This window comes from Oratosquilla oratoria, chromosome 5 (assembly GCF_046742065.1).
Source record: "Oratosquilla oratoria isolate Oo_2021 chromosome 5, ASM4674206v1, whole genome shotgun sequence".
In the NCBI taxonomy this organism is placed as follows: domain Eukaryota; kingdom Metazoa; phylum Arthropoda; class Malacostraca; order Stomatopoda; family Squillidae; genus Oratosquilla; species Oratosquilla oratoria.
Window position 1 is genome coordinate 80,127,684 of NC_134781.1, and position 22,909 is coordinate 80,150,592.

At 42.9% G+C, this 22,909-nt stretch overlaps 1 protein-coding gene across 2 annotated transcripts in view; it reads left to right on the top strand.

Annotated features, from left to right (window-relative positions):
- The window catches only part of rho-5 (rhomboid-5), a 109,363-nt gene that overhangs the window by 12,233 nt on the left and 74,221 nt on the right, over positions 1-22,909 (top strand). For both annotated transcript variants that reach the window (XM_076185525.1, XM_076185527.1), the window contains exon 3: positions 8,563-8,752. In XM_076185525.1, the coding sequence (XP_076041640.1) occupies positions 8,563-8,752 (190 nt within the window). The remainder of the gene's footprint in view (positions 1-8,562; positions 8,753-22,909) is intronic.

Genomic DNA, 22,909 nt, shown 5'->3' on the forward strand with positions numbered 1-22,909 from the left:
GGTTTACTGTACCTATATAATTGGTTCCTTGTCTTGCAGTGTCAAGGTAATTTTAGTTTGTGGTTGTGAATAATATATCAGTTATAACCTCACCATTTTTAACTTACTGATGACCCCAATTATTAGAAGTAGTTCACATACAAGGTGAATGAATGGGAATAAATTTGTGAAAATTAATGTCATCTAAGTTGTATGGTTTGCATGTACAGTATGTGAGCATGTTGTCTCAAATTGGAATCATAGTAGCATTATGAAGAGGGGGTAGATGGGTTTTGGAAATCATTGTTTTATCAGCTTGAATGTATAATATGTAAGTTTTCAGTTGTATGTTATGGTTCCAGTATGAGAGAAGATGTGATTATTGTGGATGCTAGATTTCTGTATATTATTAAGATGGTACATAAATATGAATAATGTGTGTACATATATATATATATATATATATATATATATATATATATATATATATATATATATATATATATATATATATATATATATATATATATATACACACACACACACACACACACACATTATCCAACAATGATATAATGTGTGTATATGTACCTTTTTACATATGTATTTACCTAGTTGTAGGTAAATACATGTGTACATATACACATGCATATATATACACATGTATACATGTGTGTATATATGCATGTGAATATGTACATATGTATTTACCTAGAACTAGGTAAATATATATGTACATACACATAAATATATATACACATGTATACACACACACATTATATCATTGTTGGATTATTAATTAAGGCAGTTAGATTTGTCCACTTATTGATGGGGGCCTCTTTGAGGAGGAAACTTCAGTCGATAATGAACAACATGTAGAGTATGTAATGTACAGACCAGGAATTCTGGTCATGAAGGTTCATTCCTGTGTCACCAGTGATTGAACTTTGTTTTAAATTTATTAATGTTGTCTGCTTAGAGCGTTCCTTGTGGTTTATTCCAAAACTTATTGCAAGTATTGTGCAGAAAGCTGCATTTCTTAATATTCTTCAAACATTTCGTCTTCTTAAGTTTTGTGCTGTCTTTTTTTGGAAGTTCTTTCATCCTGGATTCTCATTGTCAATCTTTTCCTCAAGTCTCATACTTTGGAAGAGAGCAGTTATGTTGTACCTTTCTCTTCTTTCTTCCAGTATGGCACTCAGTTTTTCTAGTCAGTCCTTGTAGAGTCTGTTGGCTTTTTTTACACAGTTTCACACATGGAGAACTGACAATGAGCAACTGCTCCCCTCCTACTAATTTCATCTAGTGCAGGGGTTCTCATTAGGGGTGAAATTCACCCCCAGGGGGGAATTTTGGGATTTCTGGGAGTGATTTGTGACCACAGTCAGCTTACGGGGTGAGGAAAGCAATTATAGGTTTTGGCCTATCTGGGCTGGATTTATACTAATTTGGGAAAAATATATACTAATTTGGAAAAAATAAAAGGGTTTTTAGTAATATTTGCATATTATTTAGAATGCACTTTTTGAAACAGGCAATCTTGGAAAGGAGGGGGAATGACATTCAGACAAATGGTGAAAGGGGTGAATGGGCCAAGTAAGGCTGAGAACCCTTGATCTAGTGGCATAGAAATAGTTTCACACCAGTACAGCAAAGAAAACGGGCCAAAGTTTCTTTCCAGAGGGATATGTGGAAGAGCCCAAGGACCATTGTCAGGCATTTTAGGGGTGTAGGTTTTCATTCAGTGAAATATAAGGCCATAATTATTATTGTTAAAAAAAAAAGAAAATACATAAGAAGGTCTTGGAGGACAGAACCCTAAGGTTTGGATTTTATGGCTTTGTTTTTGGCTACCTCTCTTGTAAGGGAGAAAAGCTGTTGGTATATGTACAACAATTATCCTTGAGGTACCTCATCGAAAGCTTCTCCAGTTTTAGATATGCACACTCCACCCAGTCATTTCTTTCTTACAGCTCATTAATTGCTTTTGAATAAAAACATAAATAGATTTTATATTCAACATCTTTTTCTGAAACCAAATTAGTTTTCTGCCTAAAGCTCCATCTCCAAACACTGGTATTTTGTCCACCTGCCTTTCTCAATTCTCTCACCCAGTATGGGTATGAAGCTGGCCTTGTACATGAACAAAATCTGCACACTGAAGGTCTGTACTTCACTGAAGTTTGTTTATTCACAAATAAACTTTTAGAATAGAATTTTGGTTTTGCAGTTTGGTTTTCAATGTTGATACATTAAAAGGAAAGATAATACTCTTTGTGGCATAAAGTAGAAGGATTTTTTTTCCTCTGTGATTTCATGCTCCATTGCATTTCAAAGTCCAATTACTCATCCAATATCATTTATGATTTTCATACAAAGAAACCGGTTCTTTTAATTGATGATTGCATAATTGCAAGGATGGAGGTTGTGTTCATTAATCCCAGCTGTTGTTGGTTTGTTTTCGCTCGACCCCCAATGTACTCATTAGGGAATCTGATTATGTTGAACCAATATAGGCTGGTAATAATAATAACGATAACTGTTACCTCGAGGTCAAATGCCTGGAAACCCGCAACCCCACAGCAGCGGGCAACGGTCCACAGGGCCTTTGTGTGTGTTATATATGGGACTGTATCCATATCACCAGCTTATAGGAGTAAGAGGAGATTGTTCCCTATAGATCTCCTGTGATATGTGGAGGAGATACAAAGTTGATAGAGGTCATAGGTCTGGTTGAGGGACTGTAGGTCAGCCCCTCAGGGTTGCACTCCAGATGAAAGTGAGGGTGTTGATGGGCTTTGAAGACAGACAATGGAAAGTGATTCAGACATCCATCTCGCTGGAGTGTTACATTTAGGTACTTGTCATTGGTTTCTGCAGACCGGTAGAAAGGAATAAAATACATGCTACAATAATGTGAACAGAGCACTGATGTCATTGTAAGAAGTTGTATTTAATGTTGGTATCCTTTGGCCTCTTGAGAAGTAAGATCTTTTCCTTCAACTGAATAGAATAGCTTGGCGGCAGCCAGAATAGATAAAACCATTGAATATAGACATTAAAGGATTAATCAAGATCGGTTTGATCCAATGTCAATTAACAAATTTACTGCTAACAACAACTTAAACATTTCTCCTGTCTGTCGTTAGGCAATTTTAATCATTCCAGGGAAACCGAAAGGCATAGCACACTTTAATCTTCAGTCATTATCACATTGGGCTAATTTTCCTTCAATCTCCAATTAATTGTCAGTACCATCCACCTCTAATTTATTTATTTTTTTTTTTTTTCTGCTGTAAAATCACTATGGCAATTTATTTTGTTTTTTCAACAAATTACACAAAATGTCAATTGATATGCTGGAGGACAATTATTTTTCTCCAGTGTATTCGATTCCTTCCTGAAAGTTGCAAGCTGAAAATTTGCTCCAACAGTTGGAGGAAAACTAGCCCAATGTAATAAAGCCTTAAGAGTTGATAATTAATGCCCACATTGGCAACAACATCCTCGCCTTGATATTGTCCTGCTGCCCTAGCACTACCCTATACTTCTAACATTGCCCTGTTACCCTAACATTGTCCTGTTACCCTAACATTGTCCTGTTACCCTAACATTGTCCTGTTACCCTAACATTGTCCTGTTACCCTAACATTGTCCTGTTACCCTAACATTGTCCTGTTACCCTAACATTGTCCTGTTACCCTAACATTGTCCAGTTACCCTGACATTGTCCTGTTACCCTAACATTGTCCAGTTACCCTGACATTGTCCTGTTACCCTAACATTGTCCTGTTACCCTAACATTGTCATGTTACCCAAACATTGTCATGTCACCCAAACATCGTCCTGTTACCCTAACATTGTCCTGTTACCCTAACATTGTCATGTTACCCAAACATTGTCCTGTTACCCTAACATTGTCCTGTTACCCTAACATTGTCCTGTTCCCCTAACATTGTCCTGTTCCCCTAACATTGTCCCCGTTGCTCTAAAAGTATCCTGTTACCCTCATGGTGTCCTGTTGCCGTTGTATAAGAACATAAGAATAAAGGAGACTACAAGAGACCATAAGGCCCACACTAGGCAGTTCCATATCCATGATCACCTTGTATCCCCGTCCATAAAGTTATCTAACCTCCTCTTAAAATAACCAATAGTTTCAGCACTCACTACTACATGGTTACTAAGTCTTTTCCATTTGTTAAGCACCCTATTGGTAAACTAGTTCTTGTCTATTTCCTTCTTAGATCTAGATTTTGTCCTAGTGGCCTAGTATCGCCATCTTTCCCTGGTGTTGCTGTTTAGACTCCTCGTCGACTGGTTTCTTCTACCAACCCCGTTTCCCACGGCTATTGGCGGAGGGGGACCCCCCCCTCCCCCGCCCTCCCGGAACCTACCGCTGACCGCTTCTGGAAAGTCTGAGGACGGAACACAATAGGTGAAGAGGAAGTTTTGGGAGTCGGGAGGAGAGAGAAAGAGAGAATGGGATGGGAGGAAAGGAGAGGGAAGGGGAGGGGGGAAAGGAGAGAGGAGGTTGAGAAGGGAGAGAAGGAGAGAGGAGGCTGGGAGGGAAGGGGAGGGGGGAGAAGAAGAAAGAGAGGAGGCTGAGAGGGGAGAGAAGGAGATAGAGAGGAGGCTGGGAGGGAAGGAGAGGGAAGGGGAGAAGGAGAGAAAGAGAGAGGAGGCTGAGAGGGAAGAAAAGGAGAGAGAGAGGAGGCTGGGAAGGAAGGAGAGGGAAGGGGAGGCGGGAAAGGAGAGAGAGAGGAGGCTGAGAAGGAGAGAGAGAGAGGAGGCTGGGAGGGAAGGGGAGGGGGAGAAGGAGAGAGAGAGGAGGCTGGGGGGGAAGGAGAGAGAGAGTGGGAGGGAAGGGGAGAAGGAGAGAGGAGGCTGGGAGGGAAGGAGAGGGGAGAAGGAGGCTGAGAGGGGAGAGAAGGAGAGAGAGAATGGGATGGGAGGGAAGGGGAGGGGGAGAAGGAGAGAGAGGGGAGGCTGAGAGGGGGGAGAAGGAGATAGAGAGGAGGCTGGGAGGAAAGGAGAGGGAAGAGGAGAAGGAGAGAGAGAGTGGAAGATTGCATCACGGAGGCTATTGGCCACACTGATGGGCATTTTTTTTAATCCTCTTTCTTTTTCTCCTCCTCCTCCTCCTCCTCCTCCTCCTCCTCCTATGCCTTCTACTTCCCCTCTTCCTTCTCTTCCTTCTCTTCTTAATCCTGTTCCTCGTTCTCTTCTTCCTCTTCCAGCTCTTCTCTCTTCCTTTGCCACTATTACTCCTCCCCCTCCTCCTCCTACTCCTCCTCCTCCTCTTCCTCGAAACTTATTCTCCCTCTCAAAAAGAAGAATGCGAGGAGATTTGATTGAGGTTTTTAAAATGTTCAAAGGCTTTGACAACATTAATGTCAAAGATTACTTCTTATTAGACCAATCAAATACAAGAAGACGCCACCATTTCAAAGTAATTGGCAAAGATTCTCTACGAACGAAAGTAAGCACATCTTTAACCGGGTTGTTAACGTGTGGAATTCGTTACCTTCCACTGTCGTTGAAAGTAACACGATAACAACATTTAAAAATCGCTTAGATAAATACTTGGAATCTAATCCGCAAATAGAATATTAGCCTTTGCAATAAAAGATATGACAACCAGACATTTAATCGCAATTGGGTTAATTGGATAGGATAGTGATAGCAGTAGTGTTAATTCATCTTCTATCGCCTAGTTGTCCTGTTTCCTTAACTGTAGTGTAGTTTAGTTAACACAAACAGCCTCGTTAGGGCCAGTAGGCCTGCTGTTGTTTGTATTTCCTTTGTGTTCCTCCTCCTCATACTCATCTTTCTCCTCCCCCTGCTTCTGTTCATCATCTTCCTCCTCCTCCTCCTCCTCCTCCTCCTCCTCCTCCTCTTCCTCTTCCTCCTCCGCTTTCTCGTATTCCTCTTCTCCCTTATTTCTCGCCCTCATCTTTCCCCTCATCCTCCCCCCTCACCATCCTCCTCCTCTTCCTCCTCCTCTTCTTCCTCTTTTTCCTCCGTTTCTCCCCCATCTCCCCCTCATCCTCTCTCCTCCTTCTCCTCATCCTTTTTCCTCCTCATCCATCTCCTTTTCCTCCTCCTCCACCTCCTTTTCCTCCTCCTTTTCCTCCTCCTTTTCCTCCTCCTCCTCTTCTTCCTTATTATTCTTCCTTACCCCTCTTTTTCCTTGTTCCTCTTCTTCCTCGTTCCTCTTCTTTCTCGTTCCTCTTTTTCCTTGCTCCTCCTCTTCCTTGTTCCTCCTTCCTCTTCCTCATTTTCCTCCTCCTCCTCTTTCTCCTTCCTCCTCCTATTCTTCCTTTCTCATCTTCCTTGTTCCTCTTCTTCCTTGCTTCTCTTCTTCCTTGTTCCTCCTCCCTGTTCCTCCTCCTCCTCTTGTTCTTCCTCCTCCTCTTGTTCTTCCTCCTCCTGCTCGTCCTCGGTCACCTCCCTGCTCCTCCTTTAATGAAATCCCTCCACCGTAGCCGCCTCTACAGAAATGACCAAAGATAATAAATTATAAAGAAAGAAAGAAAGAAAAAAGATCCACACTGGATGGGGAATTAACAAGCGCGCCTCTTTTCGCCCATAACTCCACCTCTTTTCGCCCATAACTCCACCTCTTTTCGCCCATAATTCCACCTCTTTTCGCCCCCCCCCTCCCCCCGCCCCCACGTAATTTCAACTCTCCTCGACCGTAATTTCACCCTTCTTTTGGCCTGCAATATCGCTGATATATATTTTTTCTTTTATCTTTTTTTTTCCCAAACTGCCTCCCCCTCCCCCTCCCCCCACCTTTTTTCCCGAGTACGTAATTAGATCACCCTCGCTATACATAATAGCACCTTCATTTTTCTCTTCCGGGCCAGCAGCCTTTTGTATATATATATATATATATATATATATACACACGCGTTAGTCCACGTGTATTTTACGTGTCTGTGTATAGTCTGGTGGACCATTTCGGCACCACGGCCGCTCTGTGTCTTTCGGACAGTGTGGTACGTTTGCACGAATAGAGATTAGAATTAATCGAGATGGGGACTTCCCCCCCGAGGAGTGCCATGGGAAGTGAATAAAGTAGTGCCACGTGGCACGGAAGTTAATAAAATTGTGGCACGGAAGTTAATAAAGTTGTGCCATGTGGCACGGAAGTGAATAAAGTAGTGCCACGTGGCACGGGAAGTTAATAAAATACTGCCACGTGGCATGGAAGTGAATAGTGCCACGTGGCACGGAAGTGAATAAAGTAGTGCCACGTGGCACGGAAGTGAATAAAGTAGTGCCACGTGTCACTGAAGTGAATAAAATAGTGCCACGTGACACGGAAGTGAATCAGTTAGTGCCACCCGGTACGTAAGGGCTTGGTGCTGACTACCTTCATTCGTAGGCTTTATGCTCGTAGGGATCCGCTGTCCTCGAGGGTCGCAGCATCCTCTTCGATGTCTGAGCACAGTTTCCTATTGGTCTCGTGTCGTTGTGTCTTCCCGAAAATGATTCAAGTTTATTCTTTTCCTTGTTCTCCGACCTTTCTGGCGACATATCCTAACCTTCTTGAGCCTTTGAGATGTGCTGATGATGAACTGAAGGTTTCTCTTGGTTAGGCCGGTTCCTTGTAATCTCGTCTCATAATATACTACTAGACCCCGATGATGATGTTCTTCGTTCAACTCCATTTGCAAGATAATTTTATTTATTGGATTATTGATTGATTTGTTTGTTTGTTTGTATTTTATTATTATTTTTTTATCAATTTATTATTATTCTTATTTTGTTTATTTATTTATTATTTTAATTTATTTCATATTTTAATATTTATTTTATTTATTTATTTATTATTTTAATTTATTTATTATTTTATTTTATTTTATTTTTTTGTATGACCAATGTCCGCTCTCCAGAGTTTGTGTTCTATTATTATTTTTTATTAAATTATTATTATTTTTATTTTAATAATTTATTCGTCATTTCAATTTATTTCTTATTTATTTATCTATTATATTTATTATTATTATTATTATTTTTTTTTTCTTTTTTGTATGACCAACTGTCCCCTCTCCAGAGGCGACAGTTGGTCAGCGCATTGTCAAACAGTCCCCCAGGTGGCAAATCACCCAAACGACACAAAGGCAGCATTCGAAACACGGCAGACTGTACCCCAACTTTCCTCTGTTGTGTTTCACAAGATACGAGTTTTCCCCCACGGTACTCTGTCTCCAGACATTTCTCGAACTTTTGTATGCTCTCTGTGGACACCACGTGATTAAACATAAGTCTCCTAATAGCCTTTTTTTTTATATGGAAACTTGCGAAAGTGGAAGATTACCTAGTAGTGTTTTATATGTTAAAGTTAATATTTTACAGTTCCGCCATTTATATCGTGTGTGTGTGTGTGTGTTCACCTTGGTCTTTGGATCACGTGTTGGACTCGTGACCGACAGTGTGTGTGTGTATGCGTGTGCGCATCCTCACACAATCGCAAATGGGTGCATGGATACCCATACACCCGCATGTTACCCGAAGCCCTTTCCTTCTTGTACGTACTCACCCTCGATGTTCCTCTTCCTCCTCCTTCGCCAGATACGTGAAGAAGAGCACCCGTGAGTTCTTCGGCCTAGACGAGAGCTCGGAACGGACACAGCGGCAGCGATGGGAAGAGAAGCGGAAACGGCTGGCCAGTCGCAAATATGGCCAACTCAAGGAACTGCAGCCACACAGCACCCACCCGCACCAACAGTCTTTCACCGACGACTTCCATGCCTTATCTGATGTGAGTACCCTAATCCAGATTTTAGTACACTTCCTTGATCTCCTCTGGACACCGCCACATCACACAGACACCTCTCAAAGGAACACAAAGGAAGAACAAACAACAGCAGGCCTACTAGCCCTATCGAGGCTGTTTGTGTTTACTATACTAAGCTACAGTTAAGAAAACAGGGTAACTAGGGGATAGAAGATGAACTAACACTACTGCTACCACTATCCTATCCGATTACAATGAAATGCCGGGCTGTCAGATCTTTTATTGCAAGGTCTTCCGGATTGACCCAAGGTTTAGGTCCGGGCAGGTGACAGACACCCCCACCTCAAAAATAAATGAATAAATAAATGAGATGCTTTGTGGTCATCGAAAGTTCGAGATCGGAAGGGGCAGCTTCCACAAGAGCAGTGATATTTTGAACTTTTGTAAGGACATGAGGATAAGAATATTCTCAATAACATTGATCATGTTAAGGCCGCGCAGCGATTTAGAATGCCTCTTTACTTCTTCTTCTTTTCTTCTTCTTCTTCTTCTTCTTCGTCTTCTTCGTCTTCTTTTTCTCTCCTTTTTTCGTCTTGTTTGTCTTATTATCCTTTTCTTTTTCAAATCGCTACAGCAGGTGCGTTAGTATTCTTCAATTCCAGATTTTGCCATGCATCTATTTTGTATTTCATTTTACGTACGGAAGAAATCAAATTGAAGGAAATTTCATCTTTATCCCTCGTGGTAATCTAAAAAGAATCGTAAACCCTGTCCTTCAGACTAAAGAAATTTGGAAAATAGATCTTCTTGAAGAAATTAAAAAAAAAAACCGGTCCGTTACTAAGGATGAATAATTTGAAAGCTCCTCAGCTGAATAAAATCACCTGGTGGAAGGAAAACCAGGAGCCTAAGTCGAGGTGCCGATTTATTTATTTATTTATTTATTTATTTATTTATTATTTTTTGAGGGGGGGAATCGGTGTATTGTGGCACCCAAGTGAAGGTAGTGCATTCAGTGTTGGACGCCGTACAGTATTCACAAAGTTCTGCTTGCAAATGGCACTGAAGACGATGTTTACCTTTCAATTCATGGTGACGTCATCATAGCCATGAAAAGAGAGAGAGAGAGAGAGAGAAAGAGAAGGGGGGAATAGAGAGACGGAGGACTAGTCGTTATTTCCTCAGTTCCCCCCTTCCTCCTCTTCCTCCTCCTCCTTCTCATCCTCCTCCTCCTCTTCCTCATCCTCTTCCTCCTCCTCCTCTTCCTCCTCCTCTTCCTGCTCTTCTTCCTGCTCCTCTTCCTCATCTCCCACTACCTCTTCCAGAATCGCCTCCACTTTTCCCTTTGCCCTGCCTCATAACATAGTTATTATTATTATTATCATTTTTCTTTCATCAGCTGATGAGGAACTCTTGGGGTTTGGGTAGTTAACTGATGATGAGTCATATTCTCTCCAAAAACAAGTCCGAAGTTGTTTATTTTTTCCGAAGTTATTACCACCGAAGTTGTCATCGCCGCTGTAGTTTGCGAGTTAGGAGATAACTTTCTGGATTTTTTTTTTTTTTTTTTTTTGGGGGGGGGGGGGGTTCTTGTTTGTTCGGGAAACTTCGACGTGGTTTCATCAGCAGGTCTTCATGGTCCAAAGCTTCTCCTTCGTAGGTTTTAGAGGAAGATAGTTCTTCCTGTACAAGACTTGAGCCTACGTAGTTTCCCTCCCTCCCCCCCTCTCTCTCTCTCTCTCTCTCTCTCTCTCTCTCTCTCTCTCTCTCTCTCTCTCTCTCTCTCTCAGCTGAACAGTAACGACATGAAGTCACCAGAATGAGATATATCACGTGCTTTATGGCCAAAAATTTGTTAAAACGACTAAAAAATAATAATAAGTGTTTACGAACCAAGTTGGTGGGATGGGAGGTGCTGATAGAGGCCAGGAGGGAGTGGATGAGGAGGGTGGAGTGTCCGCTGGAGTGGATGGGATGGAGGCGGGGTGGGTGGGGGGGGAGGCGCAAGGGGCCAATGTGACACTCCGCAATGGTTATTTTCGTCCCTCCTTTGAATATAGTAGGTTTATTTCCATTTTCCCTCTGCTCCCGCTATCCTCTCTCTCTCTCTCTCTCTCTCACTGTGTGTGTGTGTGTGTGCGCGTGCGCGCGCCACACGCCCACATACAAACATGAATCCTTTCGCTGTTGAAAGGATGATACACAGATGTTAGGATTAAATCACAAGTACCCCTCAGTGCACGAGAGGATCAGTGGTTGCATTGAATTCAACAAAAGAATGTCAACGGTCACTTAACGATCGAATTCACTAAATCCATTTGAACAATATCCTCGGTATGAGCATGAAAGTGATGATAAACATAGATAACGCCTAGACCAGATAAGATAGTGACTTAAACACAGAGCTTCGGAGGTTGATGATGGACTTATCTTTGTCCTTCTCCAAATTTTAATTAAACAAAGAGCTGAATGGACCAGGCAAGGCTTTGAATTATCTGCAACGTCCCTCGTGTGGTCAGTGTTTGCATCTTCCTTCTGGCTAATGTCCTTCCCTAACGGATGGTTTGTTTGAACACGCCGGACGATGACCGTTATTTAACGGACGCAACGGTCGCGCGGGCAAACAGGAGCGCCATCCAACTCAGACAAGCATTCATGTCCCCGCATGCGCGTGTGTGTGTATGTTCACTGTGATCTTGGATCACGTGCTAGACTCTTGATCGACAGCTATTATCCTCCCGGACGAGAATGCAGTGCTTGCATTTAGACTCCTGTGCCAGAAATGCTGTAACTTTACACAAGCGTACACACGCACACACACACACACACACACACACACACACACACACACACACACACACACACACACACACACCACTCATTCGCTCAAGAGGGACAGTAACGGTTCTGTGTATGTTTGTGTATGTGTATATATGTGTGCTTGCGTTCGTGTGTGTGTGTGTGTTTGTGGACGAATTAGGATATTGACACTAGTACGTGTCAGTAGGTACTTGACTGTCAGGTGACGTTGTCATAAGTATATTTGCTCTGGCTTTCTCGTGCTCTACCTGCCCGTCGGGCCCGTGGCAGCGCCATGACGTCACAATCAATACGACGCGCTGATTGGTCATCGCGGGCTGTAGCGACATGACGTCAAAACGTGGGCGGAGAAGCAGCTGCACTGACACAGTTGTGCACAGCTGGCTGTGTGTGTGTGTGCGCGCGCGCGATTCACTATTGTCTTGGATCACGTGTTGGACTTGTGATCGACAGCTATTTTCCCTCCCGGAAGAGAGCTGAGAGTTCGTATATGGCCGATGTACACGCACACACACTCAACTCCCCGCCCTCGAGTTAGAGTAACGACTCGCAACGCAGCGATACTGAAACTATTTCAGCCCTGGGCGGGATTCGAACCCGGACCACCGTAGTGGCAGCCGGGAACTCTACCACTGAGCCACCGAGTCGTGTGGCGTGTGTGTGTGTGTGTGTGTGTGTGTGTGTGTGTGTGTGTGTGTGTGTGTGTGTGTGTTTTTCAATGCTTCTCTTTCTCTCACGTCATAGCAAAGGCCGGCAAAAATAAAAAGACTATTTGTACTACTGAATCGAGCGTGAGATGAAAGACAACATTCTCGTTGTAGTCCAACACGTGTACACACAAAGACGCACACACGCGCACACGTCACATGCGAGTATAGTTTGTACGTCATTGACCTTTGCTTCTGTGGGAGACGTCTGGTGGTCCTCGGCGACGTGACGTCACAGATGCGATTTTGTTTTTCGTTTCTTTCTTTGTTGTCTTTTTCTCCTCTTGCCGATGTGCTGCTGCTGCTGTTGCCAGCCTTGTTTTGAGGGATGACGACTTGTGTTTGGCTGCCAAGCTTCGTTGATGGGGTGTCGACAACTGTAGGGCGACTTTTTATTATTATTATTATTATTAATAATATTATTATTATTAATATTATTATTATTATTATTATTATTATTATTATTATTATTATTTTTTTTTTTTTTTTTTTTAGTTAGGGGGTCACTAGTTCCTTTTCATGGTGCCCCGACCCCCCTCTCTCTCTCTCTCTCTCTCTCTCTCTCTCTCTCTCTCTCTCTTTCTCTTTCCGTCGGTCAAATGGAAGCCAGATGGCTCGAAAGTGGCTCCTTCAATGGTATCATCTTACCTTCCTTTATGCATCTGATTCCGCTCCCTCGTTCCCTCTCCCTCTCCCCCCTCTCTATGACTCTCTCTTCCATCCTCTTTTCCTCTCTCCCTCCCCTCCCTCGCTCTCCTCTCTCTCTCTCTCTCTCTCTCTCTCTCTCTCTCTCTCTCTCTCTCTCTCTCTCTCTCTCTCTCTCTCTCTCTCTCTCTCTCTCTCTCTCTCTCTCTCTCTCTCTCTCTCTCTCTCTCTCTCTCTCTCTCTCTCTTTTCCTTTCCTCCCTCCCCCTTCTCTCACTCTCTCTCATATATATGTACACACACACACACACACACACAAAATATATATATATATATATATATATATATATATATATATATATATATATATATATATATATCTTTCTAAGAGGCCTGGGATCAAGGCTTCGCTACTGCTGGATTTGAATATTGGAAAGACTTGTTTGCCATTTGTATTTTGTTCCAATATATATATATATATATATATATATATATATATATATATATATATATATAAAATATGTGTGTGTGTGTGTGTGTGTGTGTGTGTGCGCGTATATATTGTACGTGTGATCTGGCGCGCTCGTGTGTGTATGTAAATAATTAGTAATTACCGCCTCGCCGTCCATTTTCTTTGAAAACCCGCAGCCCCGCATTGGCTGGTAGGAGAGGAGCAAGATCCAGCTGTCATTTCTTCAGAGTGGAAAAGGGAAAGGAAATATTATAAAGATTTTATGGAGAGGTATCTTGGTCCCGGTCCGGGAACCGAGTGTCAGTACCCCAGGGCTGCACCTTGGTATGGAAGTGAGGCTGTTAATGAGCTCCTAAGATAAGTGGCTGGGAGATAATTCTGGTTCTTCTGATAGGTGATAGTGGGCATTGAACTGTCTAATGTAGGTCTTATGGTCTCTTGCATTCTCCTCCATTCTTGAATAAATAGGGAGAAAGGGAAAGAGGGAGAAAGAGAATTTAGAAAAGAAGAGTCGGAAAAGATTGGCGAGGAGTGAATGGGGGGGAAATGAAGAGGAAAGGAGAGGAAATCTGAAAACAGAAAAGAGGAGAGGAAATCTGAAAACAGAAAAGAGGAGAGGAAATCTGAAAACAGAAAAGAGGAGAGGAAATCTGAAAACAGAAAAGAGGAGAGGAAATCTGAAAACAGAAAAGAGGAGTAAATCTTAAAACAGAAAAGAGTTGAGTAAATCTGAAAACAGAAAAGAGGAGAGGAAATCTGAAAACAGAAAAGAGTTGAGTCAATCTTAAAACAGAAAAGAGGAGAGGAAATCTGAAAACAGAAAAGAGTCGAGTAAATCTGAAAACAGAAAAGAGGAGAGGAAATCTGAAAACAGAAAAGAGGAGAGTAAATCTGAAAAAAGAAAAGAGGAGAGTAAATCTTAAAACAGAAAAGAGGAGAGGGAATCTGAAAACAGAAAAGAGGAGAAGAAATCTGAAAACAGAAAAGAGGAGAGGGGATCTGAAAACAGAAAAGAGAGAGGAAATCTTAAAACAGAAAAGAGGAGAGGAAATCTTAAAACAGAAAAGAGGAGAGGAAATCTGAAAACAAAAAAGAGGAGAGGAAATCTGAAAACAGAAAAGAGGAGAGGAAATCTGAAAACAACAGAGGAGAAGAAATCTGAAAACAGAAAAGAGGAGAGGAAATCTGAAAACAGAAAAGAGGAGAGGAAATCTGAAAACAGAAAAGAGGAGAGGAAATCTGAAAACAGACGTGTGAAGAGTCGTGACGTATGTGTGTCCCTGGCAGGAAAGTGGGTCACCTCCTACCCTCTCCCCTCCTCACTCACTCTCCCTTTTCCTCCCATATCACAAGCGCTTTGTGTATACATACATACATTATATACAAGCATTTGTGTGTGTGTGTGTGTGTGTGTGTGTGTGTGTGTGTGTGTGTGTGTGTGTGTGTGTGTGATACACCTGTTGGACACTTGATCGACATTAATTTTCCTCCCGGATGAGAATTAAGGGCATATGGCCCGATGTATGGCTATTGTTGTGGCCTTACACACACACACACACAGACACACACACACACGCGCGCGCGCGCACGTAGACGCACACGCATACACAGATCCTTGGCCACCAGAGTTGGAGTACCGGCTCCCAATGCATCGATGCTGATGATCCCTAGGCGTGACTCGAACTTGGGTGGGTGAATTAGCGGTCGAAAACAGTACCGCTACACCGTCGAGCCGTTTGTGTGTGCGCGTGCGTGCGTGTGTGAGACTCGCCATTGTCTTAGATCGTGTGTGTGTGTGTGTGTGTGTGTGCGTGCATGTGTGTGCGCGCGCGCGTGTGTATCGCGGAACACTCGAGGATCTACCGGGGGGGGGGGGTCCTTAGGAATCCTGCAGATGTTAATGACTTTGATGTTTGACCTATACTCCAAGACAGGCAGTTCTACGAAGTGTGGAGGCGTGTCCAGCTTCGTCATTCACAATTCAAGTCTGAAGCAGGATTGCCTCGTCATCCCGTAAGGGTATTGGATAGAGTCCCCAATCCGTGTCACTGGAGAACATCCCCACTACCAACACTAAGGTCACCGACCTTATCTTTTGTGGGCGAATAACTTGCGGAGTCGTTGTTGGAGGTCGCAACCCTCGAGTCACTGCACAGGGAGGAGAGTCTGCGACCGTTGAGACTCGAGGTCTTCTGGACCGAGACTAAGAGCTTTACTGAAGGAAAGGGTCGAGTCCTTCCGGTTGGGACGTCAAGTCTTGGCTAGCTTCACATATCTTGATCGTGGGTCAAGCCAGGAAGTCCTTCGAAGGATTGGCATGGCCCATGTTGGTGCTATGGATTTTTTCAATCAGTATATGGCGTTGTTCCTATTCATGCAACAGGACTTTTAGATCAGAATCTTCAAGTTGCTTGTGTTCCATGCTGTGAGACTTGGATAATGAATACTGACTTGAGAAGGCGTCACGACGTTTGTGGTACAGAAATTGGTGAAGGACTATTTAGTAAGGAAGGTGGAAGGGTGTATTGGTATATAGTTAAATGCATCGACTTGTGAATTATAAAATGGTTCACGTGTTCACTGTAAGGGCAGATGTCAACTCCAGAGTTGGTCCTTATTGTGTGCAGGCAGCTACCAGGCAGAAGTGGCGAACCAGATGTCTGCAGACGACCTCTCGATAACAGCTGGTTGGAAGAGTGGCTATCAATAGTTCGTAGTTTTGTATGCTGAGCTGATTGGTTTTGCTGAAGTTGGGTAACTGGAAGTGTTTGTGGGTGTATGTAAACGTAGGTGAAGTAATATAAAAAAAGGTTGTGGCGATTAAAACTTTTGTTTGTATTGGGATATCAGACTCATGCTTCGGACGTTTTAAGGAGTAGTTGCCATATTAAGGCTCTCGTGATTTAATCCCTTGTATTTTCTTCTGGTCAGTTTATGGTGATTTTGTTCAGAGAAAAGAAAATTATCTTGATATCCTTGGTCAGTCAGGAAGGCGACCCAATATAGTCCTTAAAAAAAAAAAAAAAAAAAAAATATATATATATATATATATATATATATATATATATATATATATATATATATTATATATATATATATATATATATATATATATATATATCCAGCGGTTTGACGTAACTGACATGATTTTGCCCTACCATGGGTTTCTTACTCCTCACTGCGTAGGATTTTATTTTTATTAATTAAATTTCTAACATAGAAATAACAAATCGGCTTGTTTACGTAAAACGTACTGAATCGGAGATCGTGTTATCCCTTCTTTATCTAGTGGCACTCTACTTTATATCCAGGGTCCCACCACGCCCTTGGTACCTGAGGAGTTGTAGCGTATTTAGATGAATTAATTCTTCACGAAATTTCGAGTTTCTCTTCATAACGTTCTTTGGCCTCAAGGGGGCTTCATTCCTGAACGTGCCACTTCGTCGGGAGTGGGGGAGGGGAGTGCCTGAGGGTGGTGGCACTGAATCAGGTGCCTTAGTGCCAGTTCAGGTCGGTTTCAGTGAGGTCTCTTTTTGCGTTCTAAGCTGTTGGTTCTGGAAAGATAGTTGAGGTCTGTTTTAGTTATCTTTATTTTTGCATTCGAAGCTGTTGGTTCTGGAAAGATAGTTGAGGTCTGTTTTGGTTTATTTTTGCTTTCGAAGCTGTTGGTTCTGGAAAGATAGTTGAGGTCTGTTTTAGTTTATTTTTGCGTTCGAAGCTGTTGGTTCTGGAAAGATAGTTTGGGTCTGTTTTGGTTTATTTTTGCTTTCGAAGCTGTTGGTTCTGGAAAGATAGCTGAGGTCGGTTTTAGTTATCTTCATGTTTGTGTTCGAAGCAGTTGGCTCTGGAAAGATGATAAATTGATCGATTTTAGGTCTTTAATCACATTTGTCCAACCAACTGACAACAAAAACACCAGACAGGTAACTGCCCAAACATCTAACAGCAATCCATCACCAGCACCTCACAACAATCAATCAATCAGTCAGTCCACTGCTGAAAAAAGGCCTCTTTCATACCATTCCATGACTTGCACGACTGCGCCAACCTCTACCGCGTCACTCCTGCAAACTTTTCTCACACGTCCATACAAAACTACGTACACACAGAGATCACAAAACAAACACTACAAGAAGAAGAAGAAGAAGAAGAAAGTGAGGAGCCTACATCAGGAGGCGCTGAGTAGCTGCGGCCGAAGCCGTCACCTTTGCCTCATGCACTTGGATTGCTGGGGTAACAGTCACTTCTGGGAATCTGAGAGGAACGCAGGGTTCGAACCCATTGCTAAGGGAATGCGAGATCAGCACGCTTCCGATCACGCCACACCAGTGCAGGGGGGCATAGCACCAAATTCTTGCAGAGAAATGCCTCTTATGACGAGAAAGACCAGCTGCACTGTGACTTGGGGCAAGGCACCGTGCAGCTTTAAACCATTGCCAAACCAGAACAGGCCTGCCCACTGAAACCAATTGCCCCAGATGCATACAAACTCGCCACCACACCACTCCCACGCGGGGGAGGGAAGTGAGAAACCCCTGATAGGGCAAAGCCCCGTGATTTGCCGCAAGCCGTTTTTACTATTCCTTTTAGGCCGACGTTGGGTTACCTCCCCGCGCAAACACCGAACACTTCATTCCACATTGCCCTACTTTGACCTCACTCAGACAACACAATATTTCCTCCTTGAGTGGTTTGTGTGTCATTCCGGTGGTTGTTGCCGGACACCTAGAGGCTGCGGATCTCGACAAGAAGCAAGAAGTACATGAGAGGTAATTGATCGATTGACGTGTTCTTCATATTCGCTTGACATCTCCCTTATTCTAAAACTGAATACATGTACAGTGTGTGTGTGTGTGTGTGTGTGTGTGTGTGTGTGTGTGTGTGTGTGTGTGTGTGTGTGTGTGTGTGTGTGATTCACCATGGTCTTTGGATCACGTGTTGGACTCGTGATCGACAGCTATTTCCCTACCGGAAAAGAGCTCAGAGCTCGTATATGACCGATCTATGGGTAATGCTGTGACCTTACACGCACACACACACACACACACACACACACACACACACACACACACACACACACACACACACACACACACACACACACACAATTCCCCGTCCACGAGAGTTGGAGTAACAACCCGCAGCGCAGTGATGCTGAAATTATTTCAGCCCTGGGCGGGATTCGAACCCGGGCCTCCGTAGTGGCAGCCGGGAGCTCTACCAACTGCGCCATGTGTGTGTGTGTGTGTGTGTGTGTGTGTGTGTGTGTGTGTGAGAGAGAGAGAGACATTCCTCTCCCGGACGATGTCGGTGACAGCCACCTGCCCGAGCACGATCCAGATCATCGTTTCTCAAACTTTTTACCCTTGCGTAACCTTTAAAATAAATTGCATGTCTCAAGGAACCCTTGCGGAAAAAAAAAAAAAAAAAAAAATATATATATATATATATATATCTTTTTCATTTTATTTTCATTGTAATAATAGGTTAGATAGGATAATGTCTACATTACATTATTACAATAACCAAGAATATGTCGTGCGTGTTTAATTATATTACGTATATGAAACTAAATAAAAAATCAAAAGTGCTTTAGCTTATCTCACTTGTTCTCGCGGAACCCTTAGGGACCTTTTGCGGAACCCTTTGGGACCTTTTGCGGAACACTTTGGGACCTTTTGCGGAACCCTTTGGGACCTTTTGCAGAACCCTTTGGGACCTTTTGCGGAACCTTAGGGTTCCGGGGAACCTTAGGTTTGAGAAACGTTGGTCTAGATGGCCCATGACCACAACTCACGCTTTATACCTTTGCAACCCGGAAATCGCCCGACCTCGGGAGAAGTAAACCCGTGACCATTTCTCACGGGACTACATGACAAATCTCACGAACGTGAGGTCCCTCCTGCCAGTGCATAAAGTCCCAGTTTGCCTCCCTGTGGTGTGTCGGCTCCATCTAGCTGACACATATCAATTTCCTCTCCTAACGTCAGCTGTCTCCCACTGATTCAGAGCAGATTTCCTTAATCGTCAGCTTTGATCATGTTGTTGGGATCTCGGCTTCGTCAGTTCCAGTCCTGTCAACTACAAAAAACAACTCTGTGCTGACATGGGTTGATTTAGACGCGTTTTCAACAGTGTTAACTAGCTATCAACTATCAACACGATGGCTGTAAGAATGCCCAACATCCGCTCAGTCCTACAGGAGCAGTGGCAATGAAAGACCGCGAGCTTTGAAGATACGTAGTTTTAAAACATTGGTACACTGAATCTATCCGCTAATCTCGATATCTGGTGCAGACAAAAATCGTTGACCATCGACCACAAGAATACTATAAATCAAAATGCATTTTGAGCGTTCAAAAGAAAGGGTTTGAGATGAACTACGAAAAAAGAGTTGGGTATTACAGGTGAATTAATACCACGCACACACACACACACACACACACACACACACACACACACACACACACACACACACACACACACACACACAAATATATATATATATATATATATATATATATATATATATATATATATAGATATATATATATATATTCCTCACATGTCCCTTTGAGAATTGTTTATAGACAGAGATTGGGGGTTTCATACTGGTGACAAAAAATGTGCTTGCTACTGATCCCTGTATATTTATTTCCTTTTAGATTCTTTTCGTTGTCAGGTCCATGACGTGTGGACTGAAGGCCACGTGAAATGCGGGGTAATTCATTTGTGACTTTGTCAGTGTGTGTGCGTGTGTGTGTGCGTGCGTGCGTGCGTGTGTGTTTGTGTGTGCGCCCGTGTGTGTGTGTGTGTTTGGCATGCCAGTCCCATGTTTTATTCTGTGTAGTTTGTGTGTCGATGAATTCACCAGAATCGGTTGAAAGACTACCGAGATGGAGGAGCCTTCGGGTTATAAATGCAGGATTAGCACAAGGCTTCGGGAGAATGCACGAAAAAAATTCCCGGAAATTTTCGGGCACATTGATTCATGGATGCAGTCAACCAAAAATTAATCTCGTCCACAGTCTTCATGGGCTTCCTCTTCTTCGCGTTGTTCTTCTTCGCGTTGTTCTTCTTCGCGTTCTTCTTCTTCGCGTTTTTATTCTTCGCGTTCTTCTTCGCCTTCTTTTTCTTCTTCGCCTTCTTTTTCTTCTTCGCCTTCTTTTTCTTCTTCGCCTTCTTTTTCTTCTTCGCCTTCTTTTTCTTCTTCGCCTTCTTTTTCTTCTTCGCCTTCTTCTTCTCCTTCTTCCGGTTCTTCTTCTCCTTCTTCTTCTTCTTCTTCTTCTTCTTCTTCGCGTTCTTCTACCACCTCTATAATATATTATTAATTTTCATTTAAATGAAAAAAAAATCTCAACGGATTGGTAGATTTCGTATGTGCATACAAATTATACAGTATACGCCCAGAATATAGTTGTCAGTATTGGAAACATCAAAAATGTGAAAATTTCGATTAACCAAAACGAAAATTCGCAGATTCCAGAAACAGTTTTTAAAAGTTCTTGTATGTCAAAGGAGTTTTCTTTCCAAATATTGAAACTTGCAAATTTTAGATATTCTCAATAGAACAATCTAAACATGTTCACATTTTACCGAGAAATTTTTAGTTTGTGCGTGCGTGCGTGTGTGTGTGTGTGATTCACCATGGTCTTGGATCACATGTTGGACCCGTGATCGACAGTTATTAACCTCCCGAATGAGAGCTCAGAGGTCGTATGACCGATCTATGGGTAATACTATGACCTTACACGCACACACACACACACACACTCCCCTCCCACGAGAGTTGGAGTAACACTCCACAGCTCAGCGATACTGAAATTATTTCAGCCCTGGACGGGAGTCGAACCCGGACGGCCTTAGTTCCACGAGGTGTGTGTGTGTGTGTGTGTGTGTGTGTGTGTGTGTGTGTGTGTGTGTGTGTGTGTGTTTAACATGGGAGAAATGCTCATGCCCATGCATCTCTCAGCACTGATTGACTGACTAAAGCCTTGTCCGAATGAGTCATTGCACTGCAAATAGACATCATGCCACAGTGCAATTTGCACAGGCCCTGGTGAGCCAATCAGCGATAAAGGAGCTTCGTTTACCCCCCAGGTTGAAAGAGAGAAGAGAGAGAGAGAGAGAAAGAGTGAGGGAGAGAAAGAGAGAGGGAGGGAGGGAGGGAGAGGCGATGGAGATAAATATGGAGAGAGACAGACAGAGAGGATAGGGAGGGAGACAGGGAAGGAAGGAGAGGCGATGGAGAGAGAGAGAGAGACGCGATAGAGACGCAATAGAGAAATATATGGAGAGAGACAGAGAAAGAGAGAGGGAGAGGGAGGGAGTGAAGGAGAGGCGATAGAGATATGGAGAGAGACAGAGAGAAAGAGAGACGCGATAGAGAAAGATATGGAGAGAGATAGAGAGAGAGAGGGAGGGAGGGAGAGGCGATAGAGAGAAATATGGAGAGAGAGAGAGAGAAATACGCGATAAAGATATGGAGAGAGGGCATTTCGTCGCCAATAACCATCGCTTCTATCCTTGGGGACCTTGTGGCGTCGAAGAGAGAGTCATGGAGGTTTTGCTCAAGGAAAGGGTAACGGAAAGGCAGTCATGTGATCAGTTTCCTTACTGTAAGTGGAGATCAGTCATAGAACAGTGCTGCGTGACACTGGGCCGTAGGGGTTTCACTACAGTCCCCCCCAAAAAAAAAATTACTACTTAAAACTTGTACATTTCAGTACCCCACCTTGGTTGTACAGCTGTTGTTTGTTGCACATTTGTTATCTATTTGTAAATTACAAGTGTTCAGTACATGGCGCTCTGCGTAGATTAAATTACAGTAACATTGTAATGGTCTTGTTATTTTTTTTCTTTTTAAGATAAACAAGAGAACGCCTATTAGAGTCCCCTTAACTGCCATTATTCAGTCTAACTTAGGACGATATACATACGCGCACACACACACACACACACACACACACACACACACACACACACACACACACACACACATATATATATATATATACATATATATATATATATATATATATATATATATATATATAGTATGAAGGGACAGTGGTGGATTTGCGATACATCTCAATGAGATAGTGAGGATGTTGTCAGCCTCTTAATTTGTCATATCAAACTTGACAACAACACGAACCTACAGACCTTATGCAGTTTGTCGTCCTGCCACATGGTCAAGGTAATGAAGTTTTTGTCTGTGTTGAACGTATTTTCATTGAGGGAGAGGGAGGCGCCGAGAGGAAGTTCTAACGGGAAAACAAGCCAGTAGCTTCAGCACATACACCAACGGCTTCCACTCAAACCATGGAGTTGACGACGGAGCAATGTCCCCAACTGAAACAATATTTGGATCCCTTGTATTGCCTTAATCTTCACCGCCGAACTCCTCATTATCCTCACCACACTATATGTTACCAGGACCCCCCACCCCTCGCCAGGATCATATATAATCCTCTCAGATTCCATCGTCAAATCCTAATACCCATTGATCCACAAAAATTCTTAGATCATCCAAATC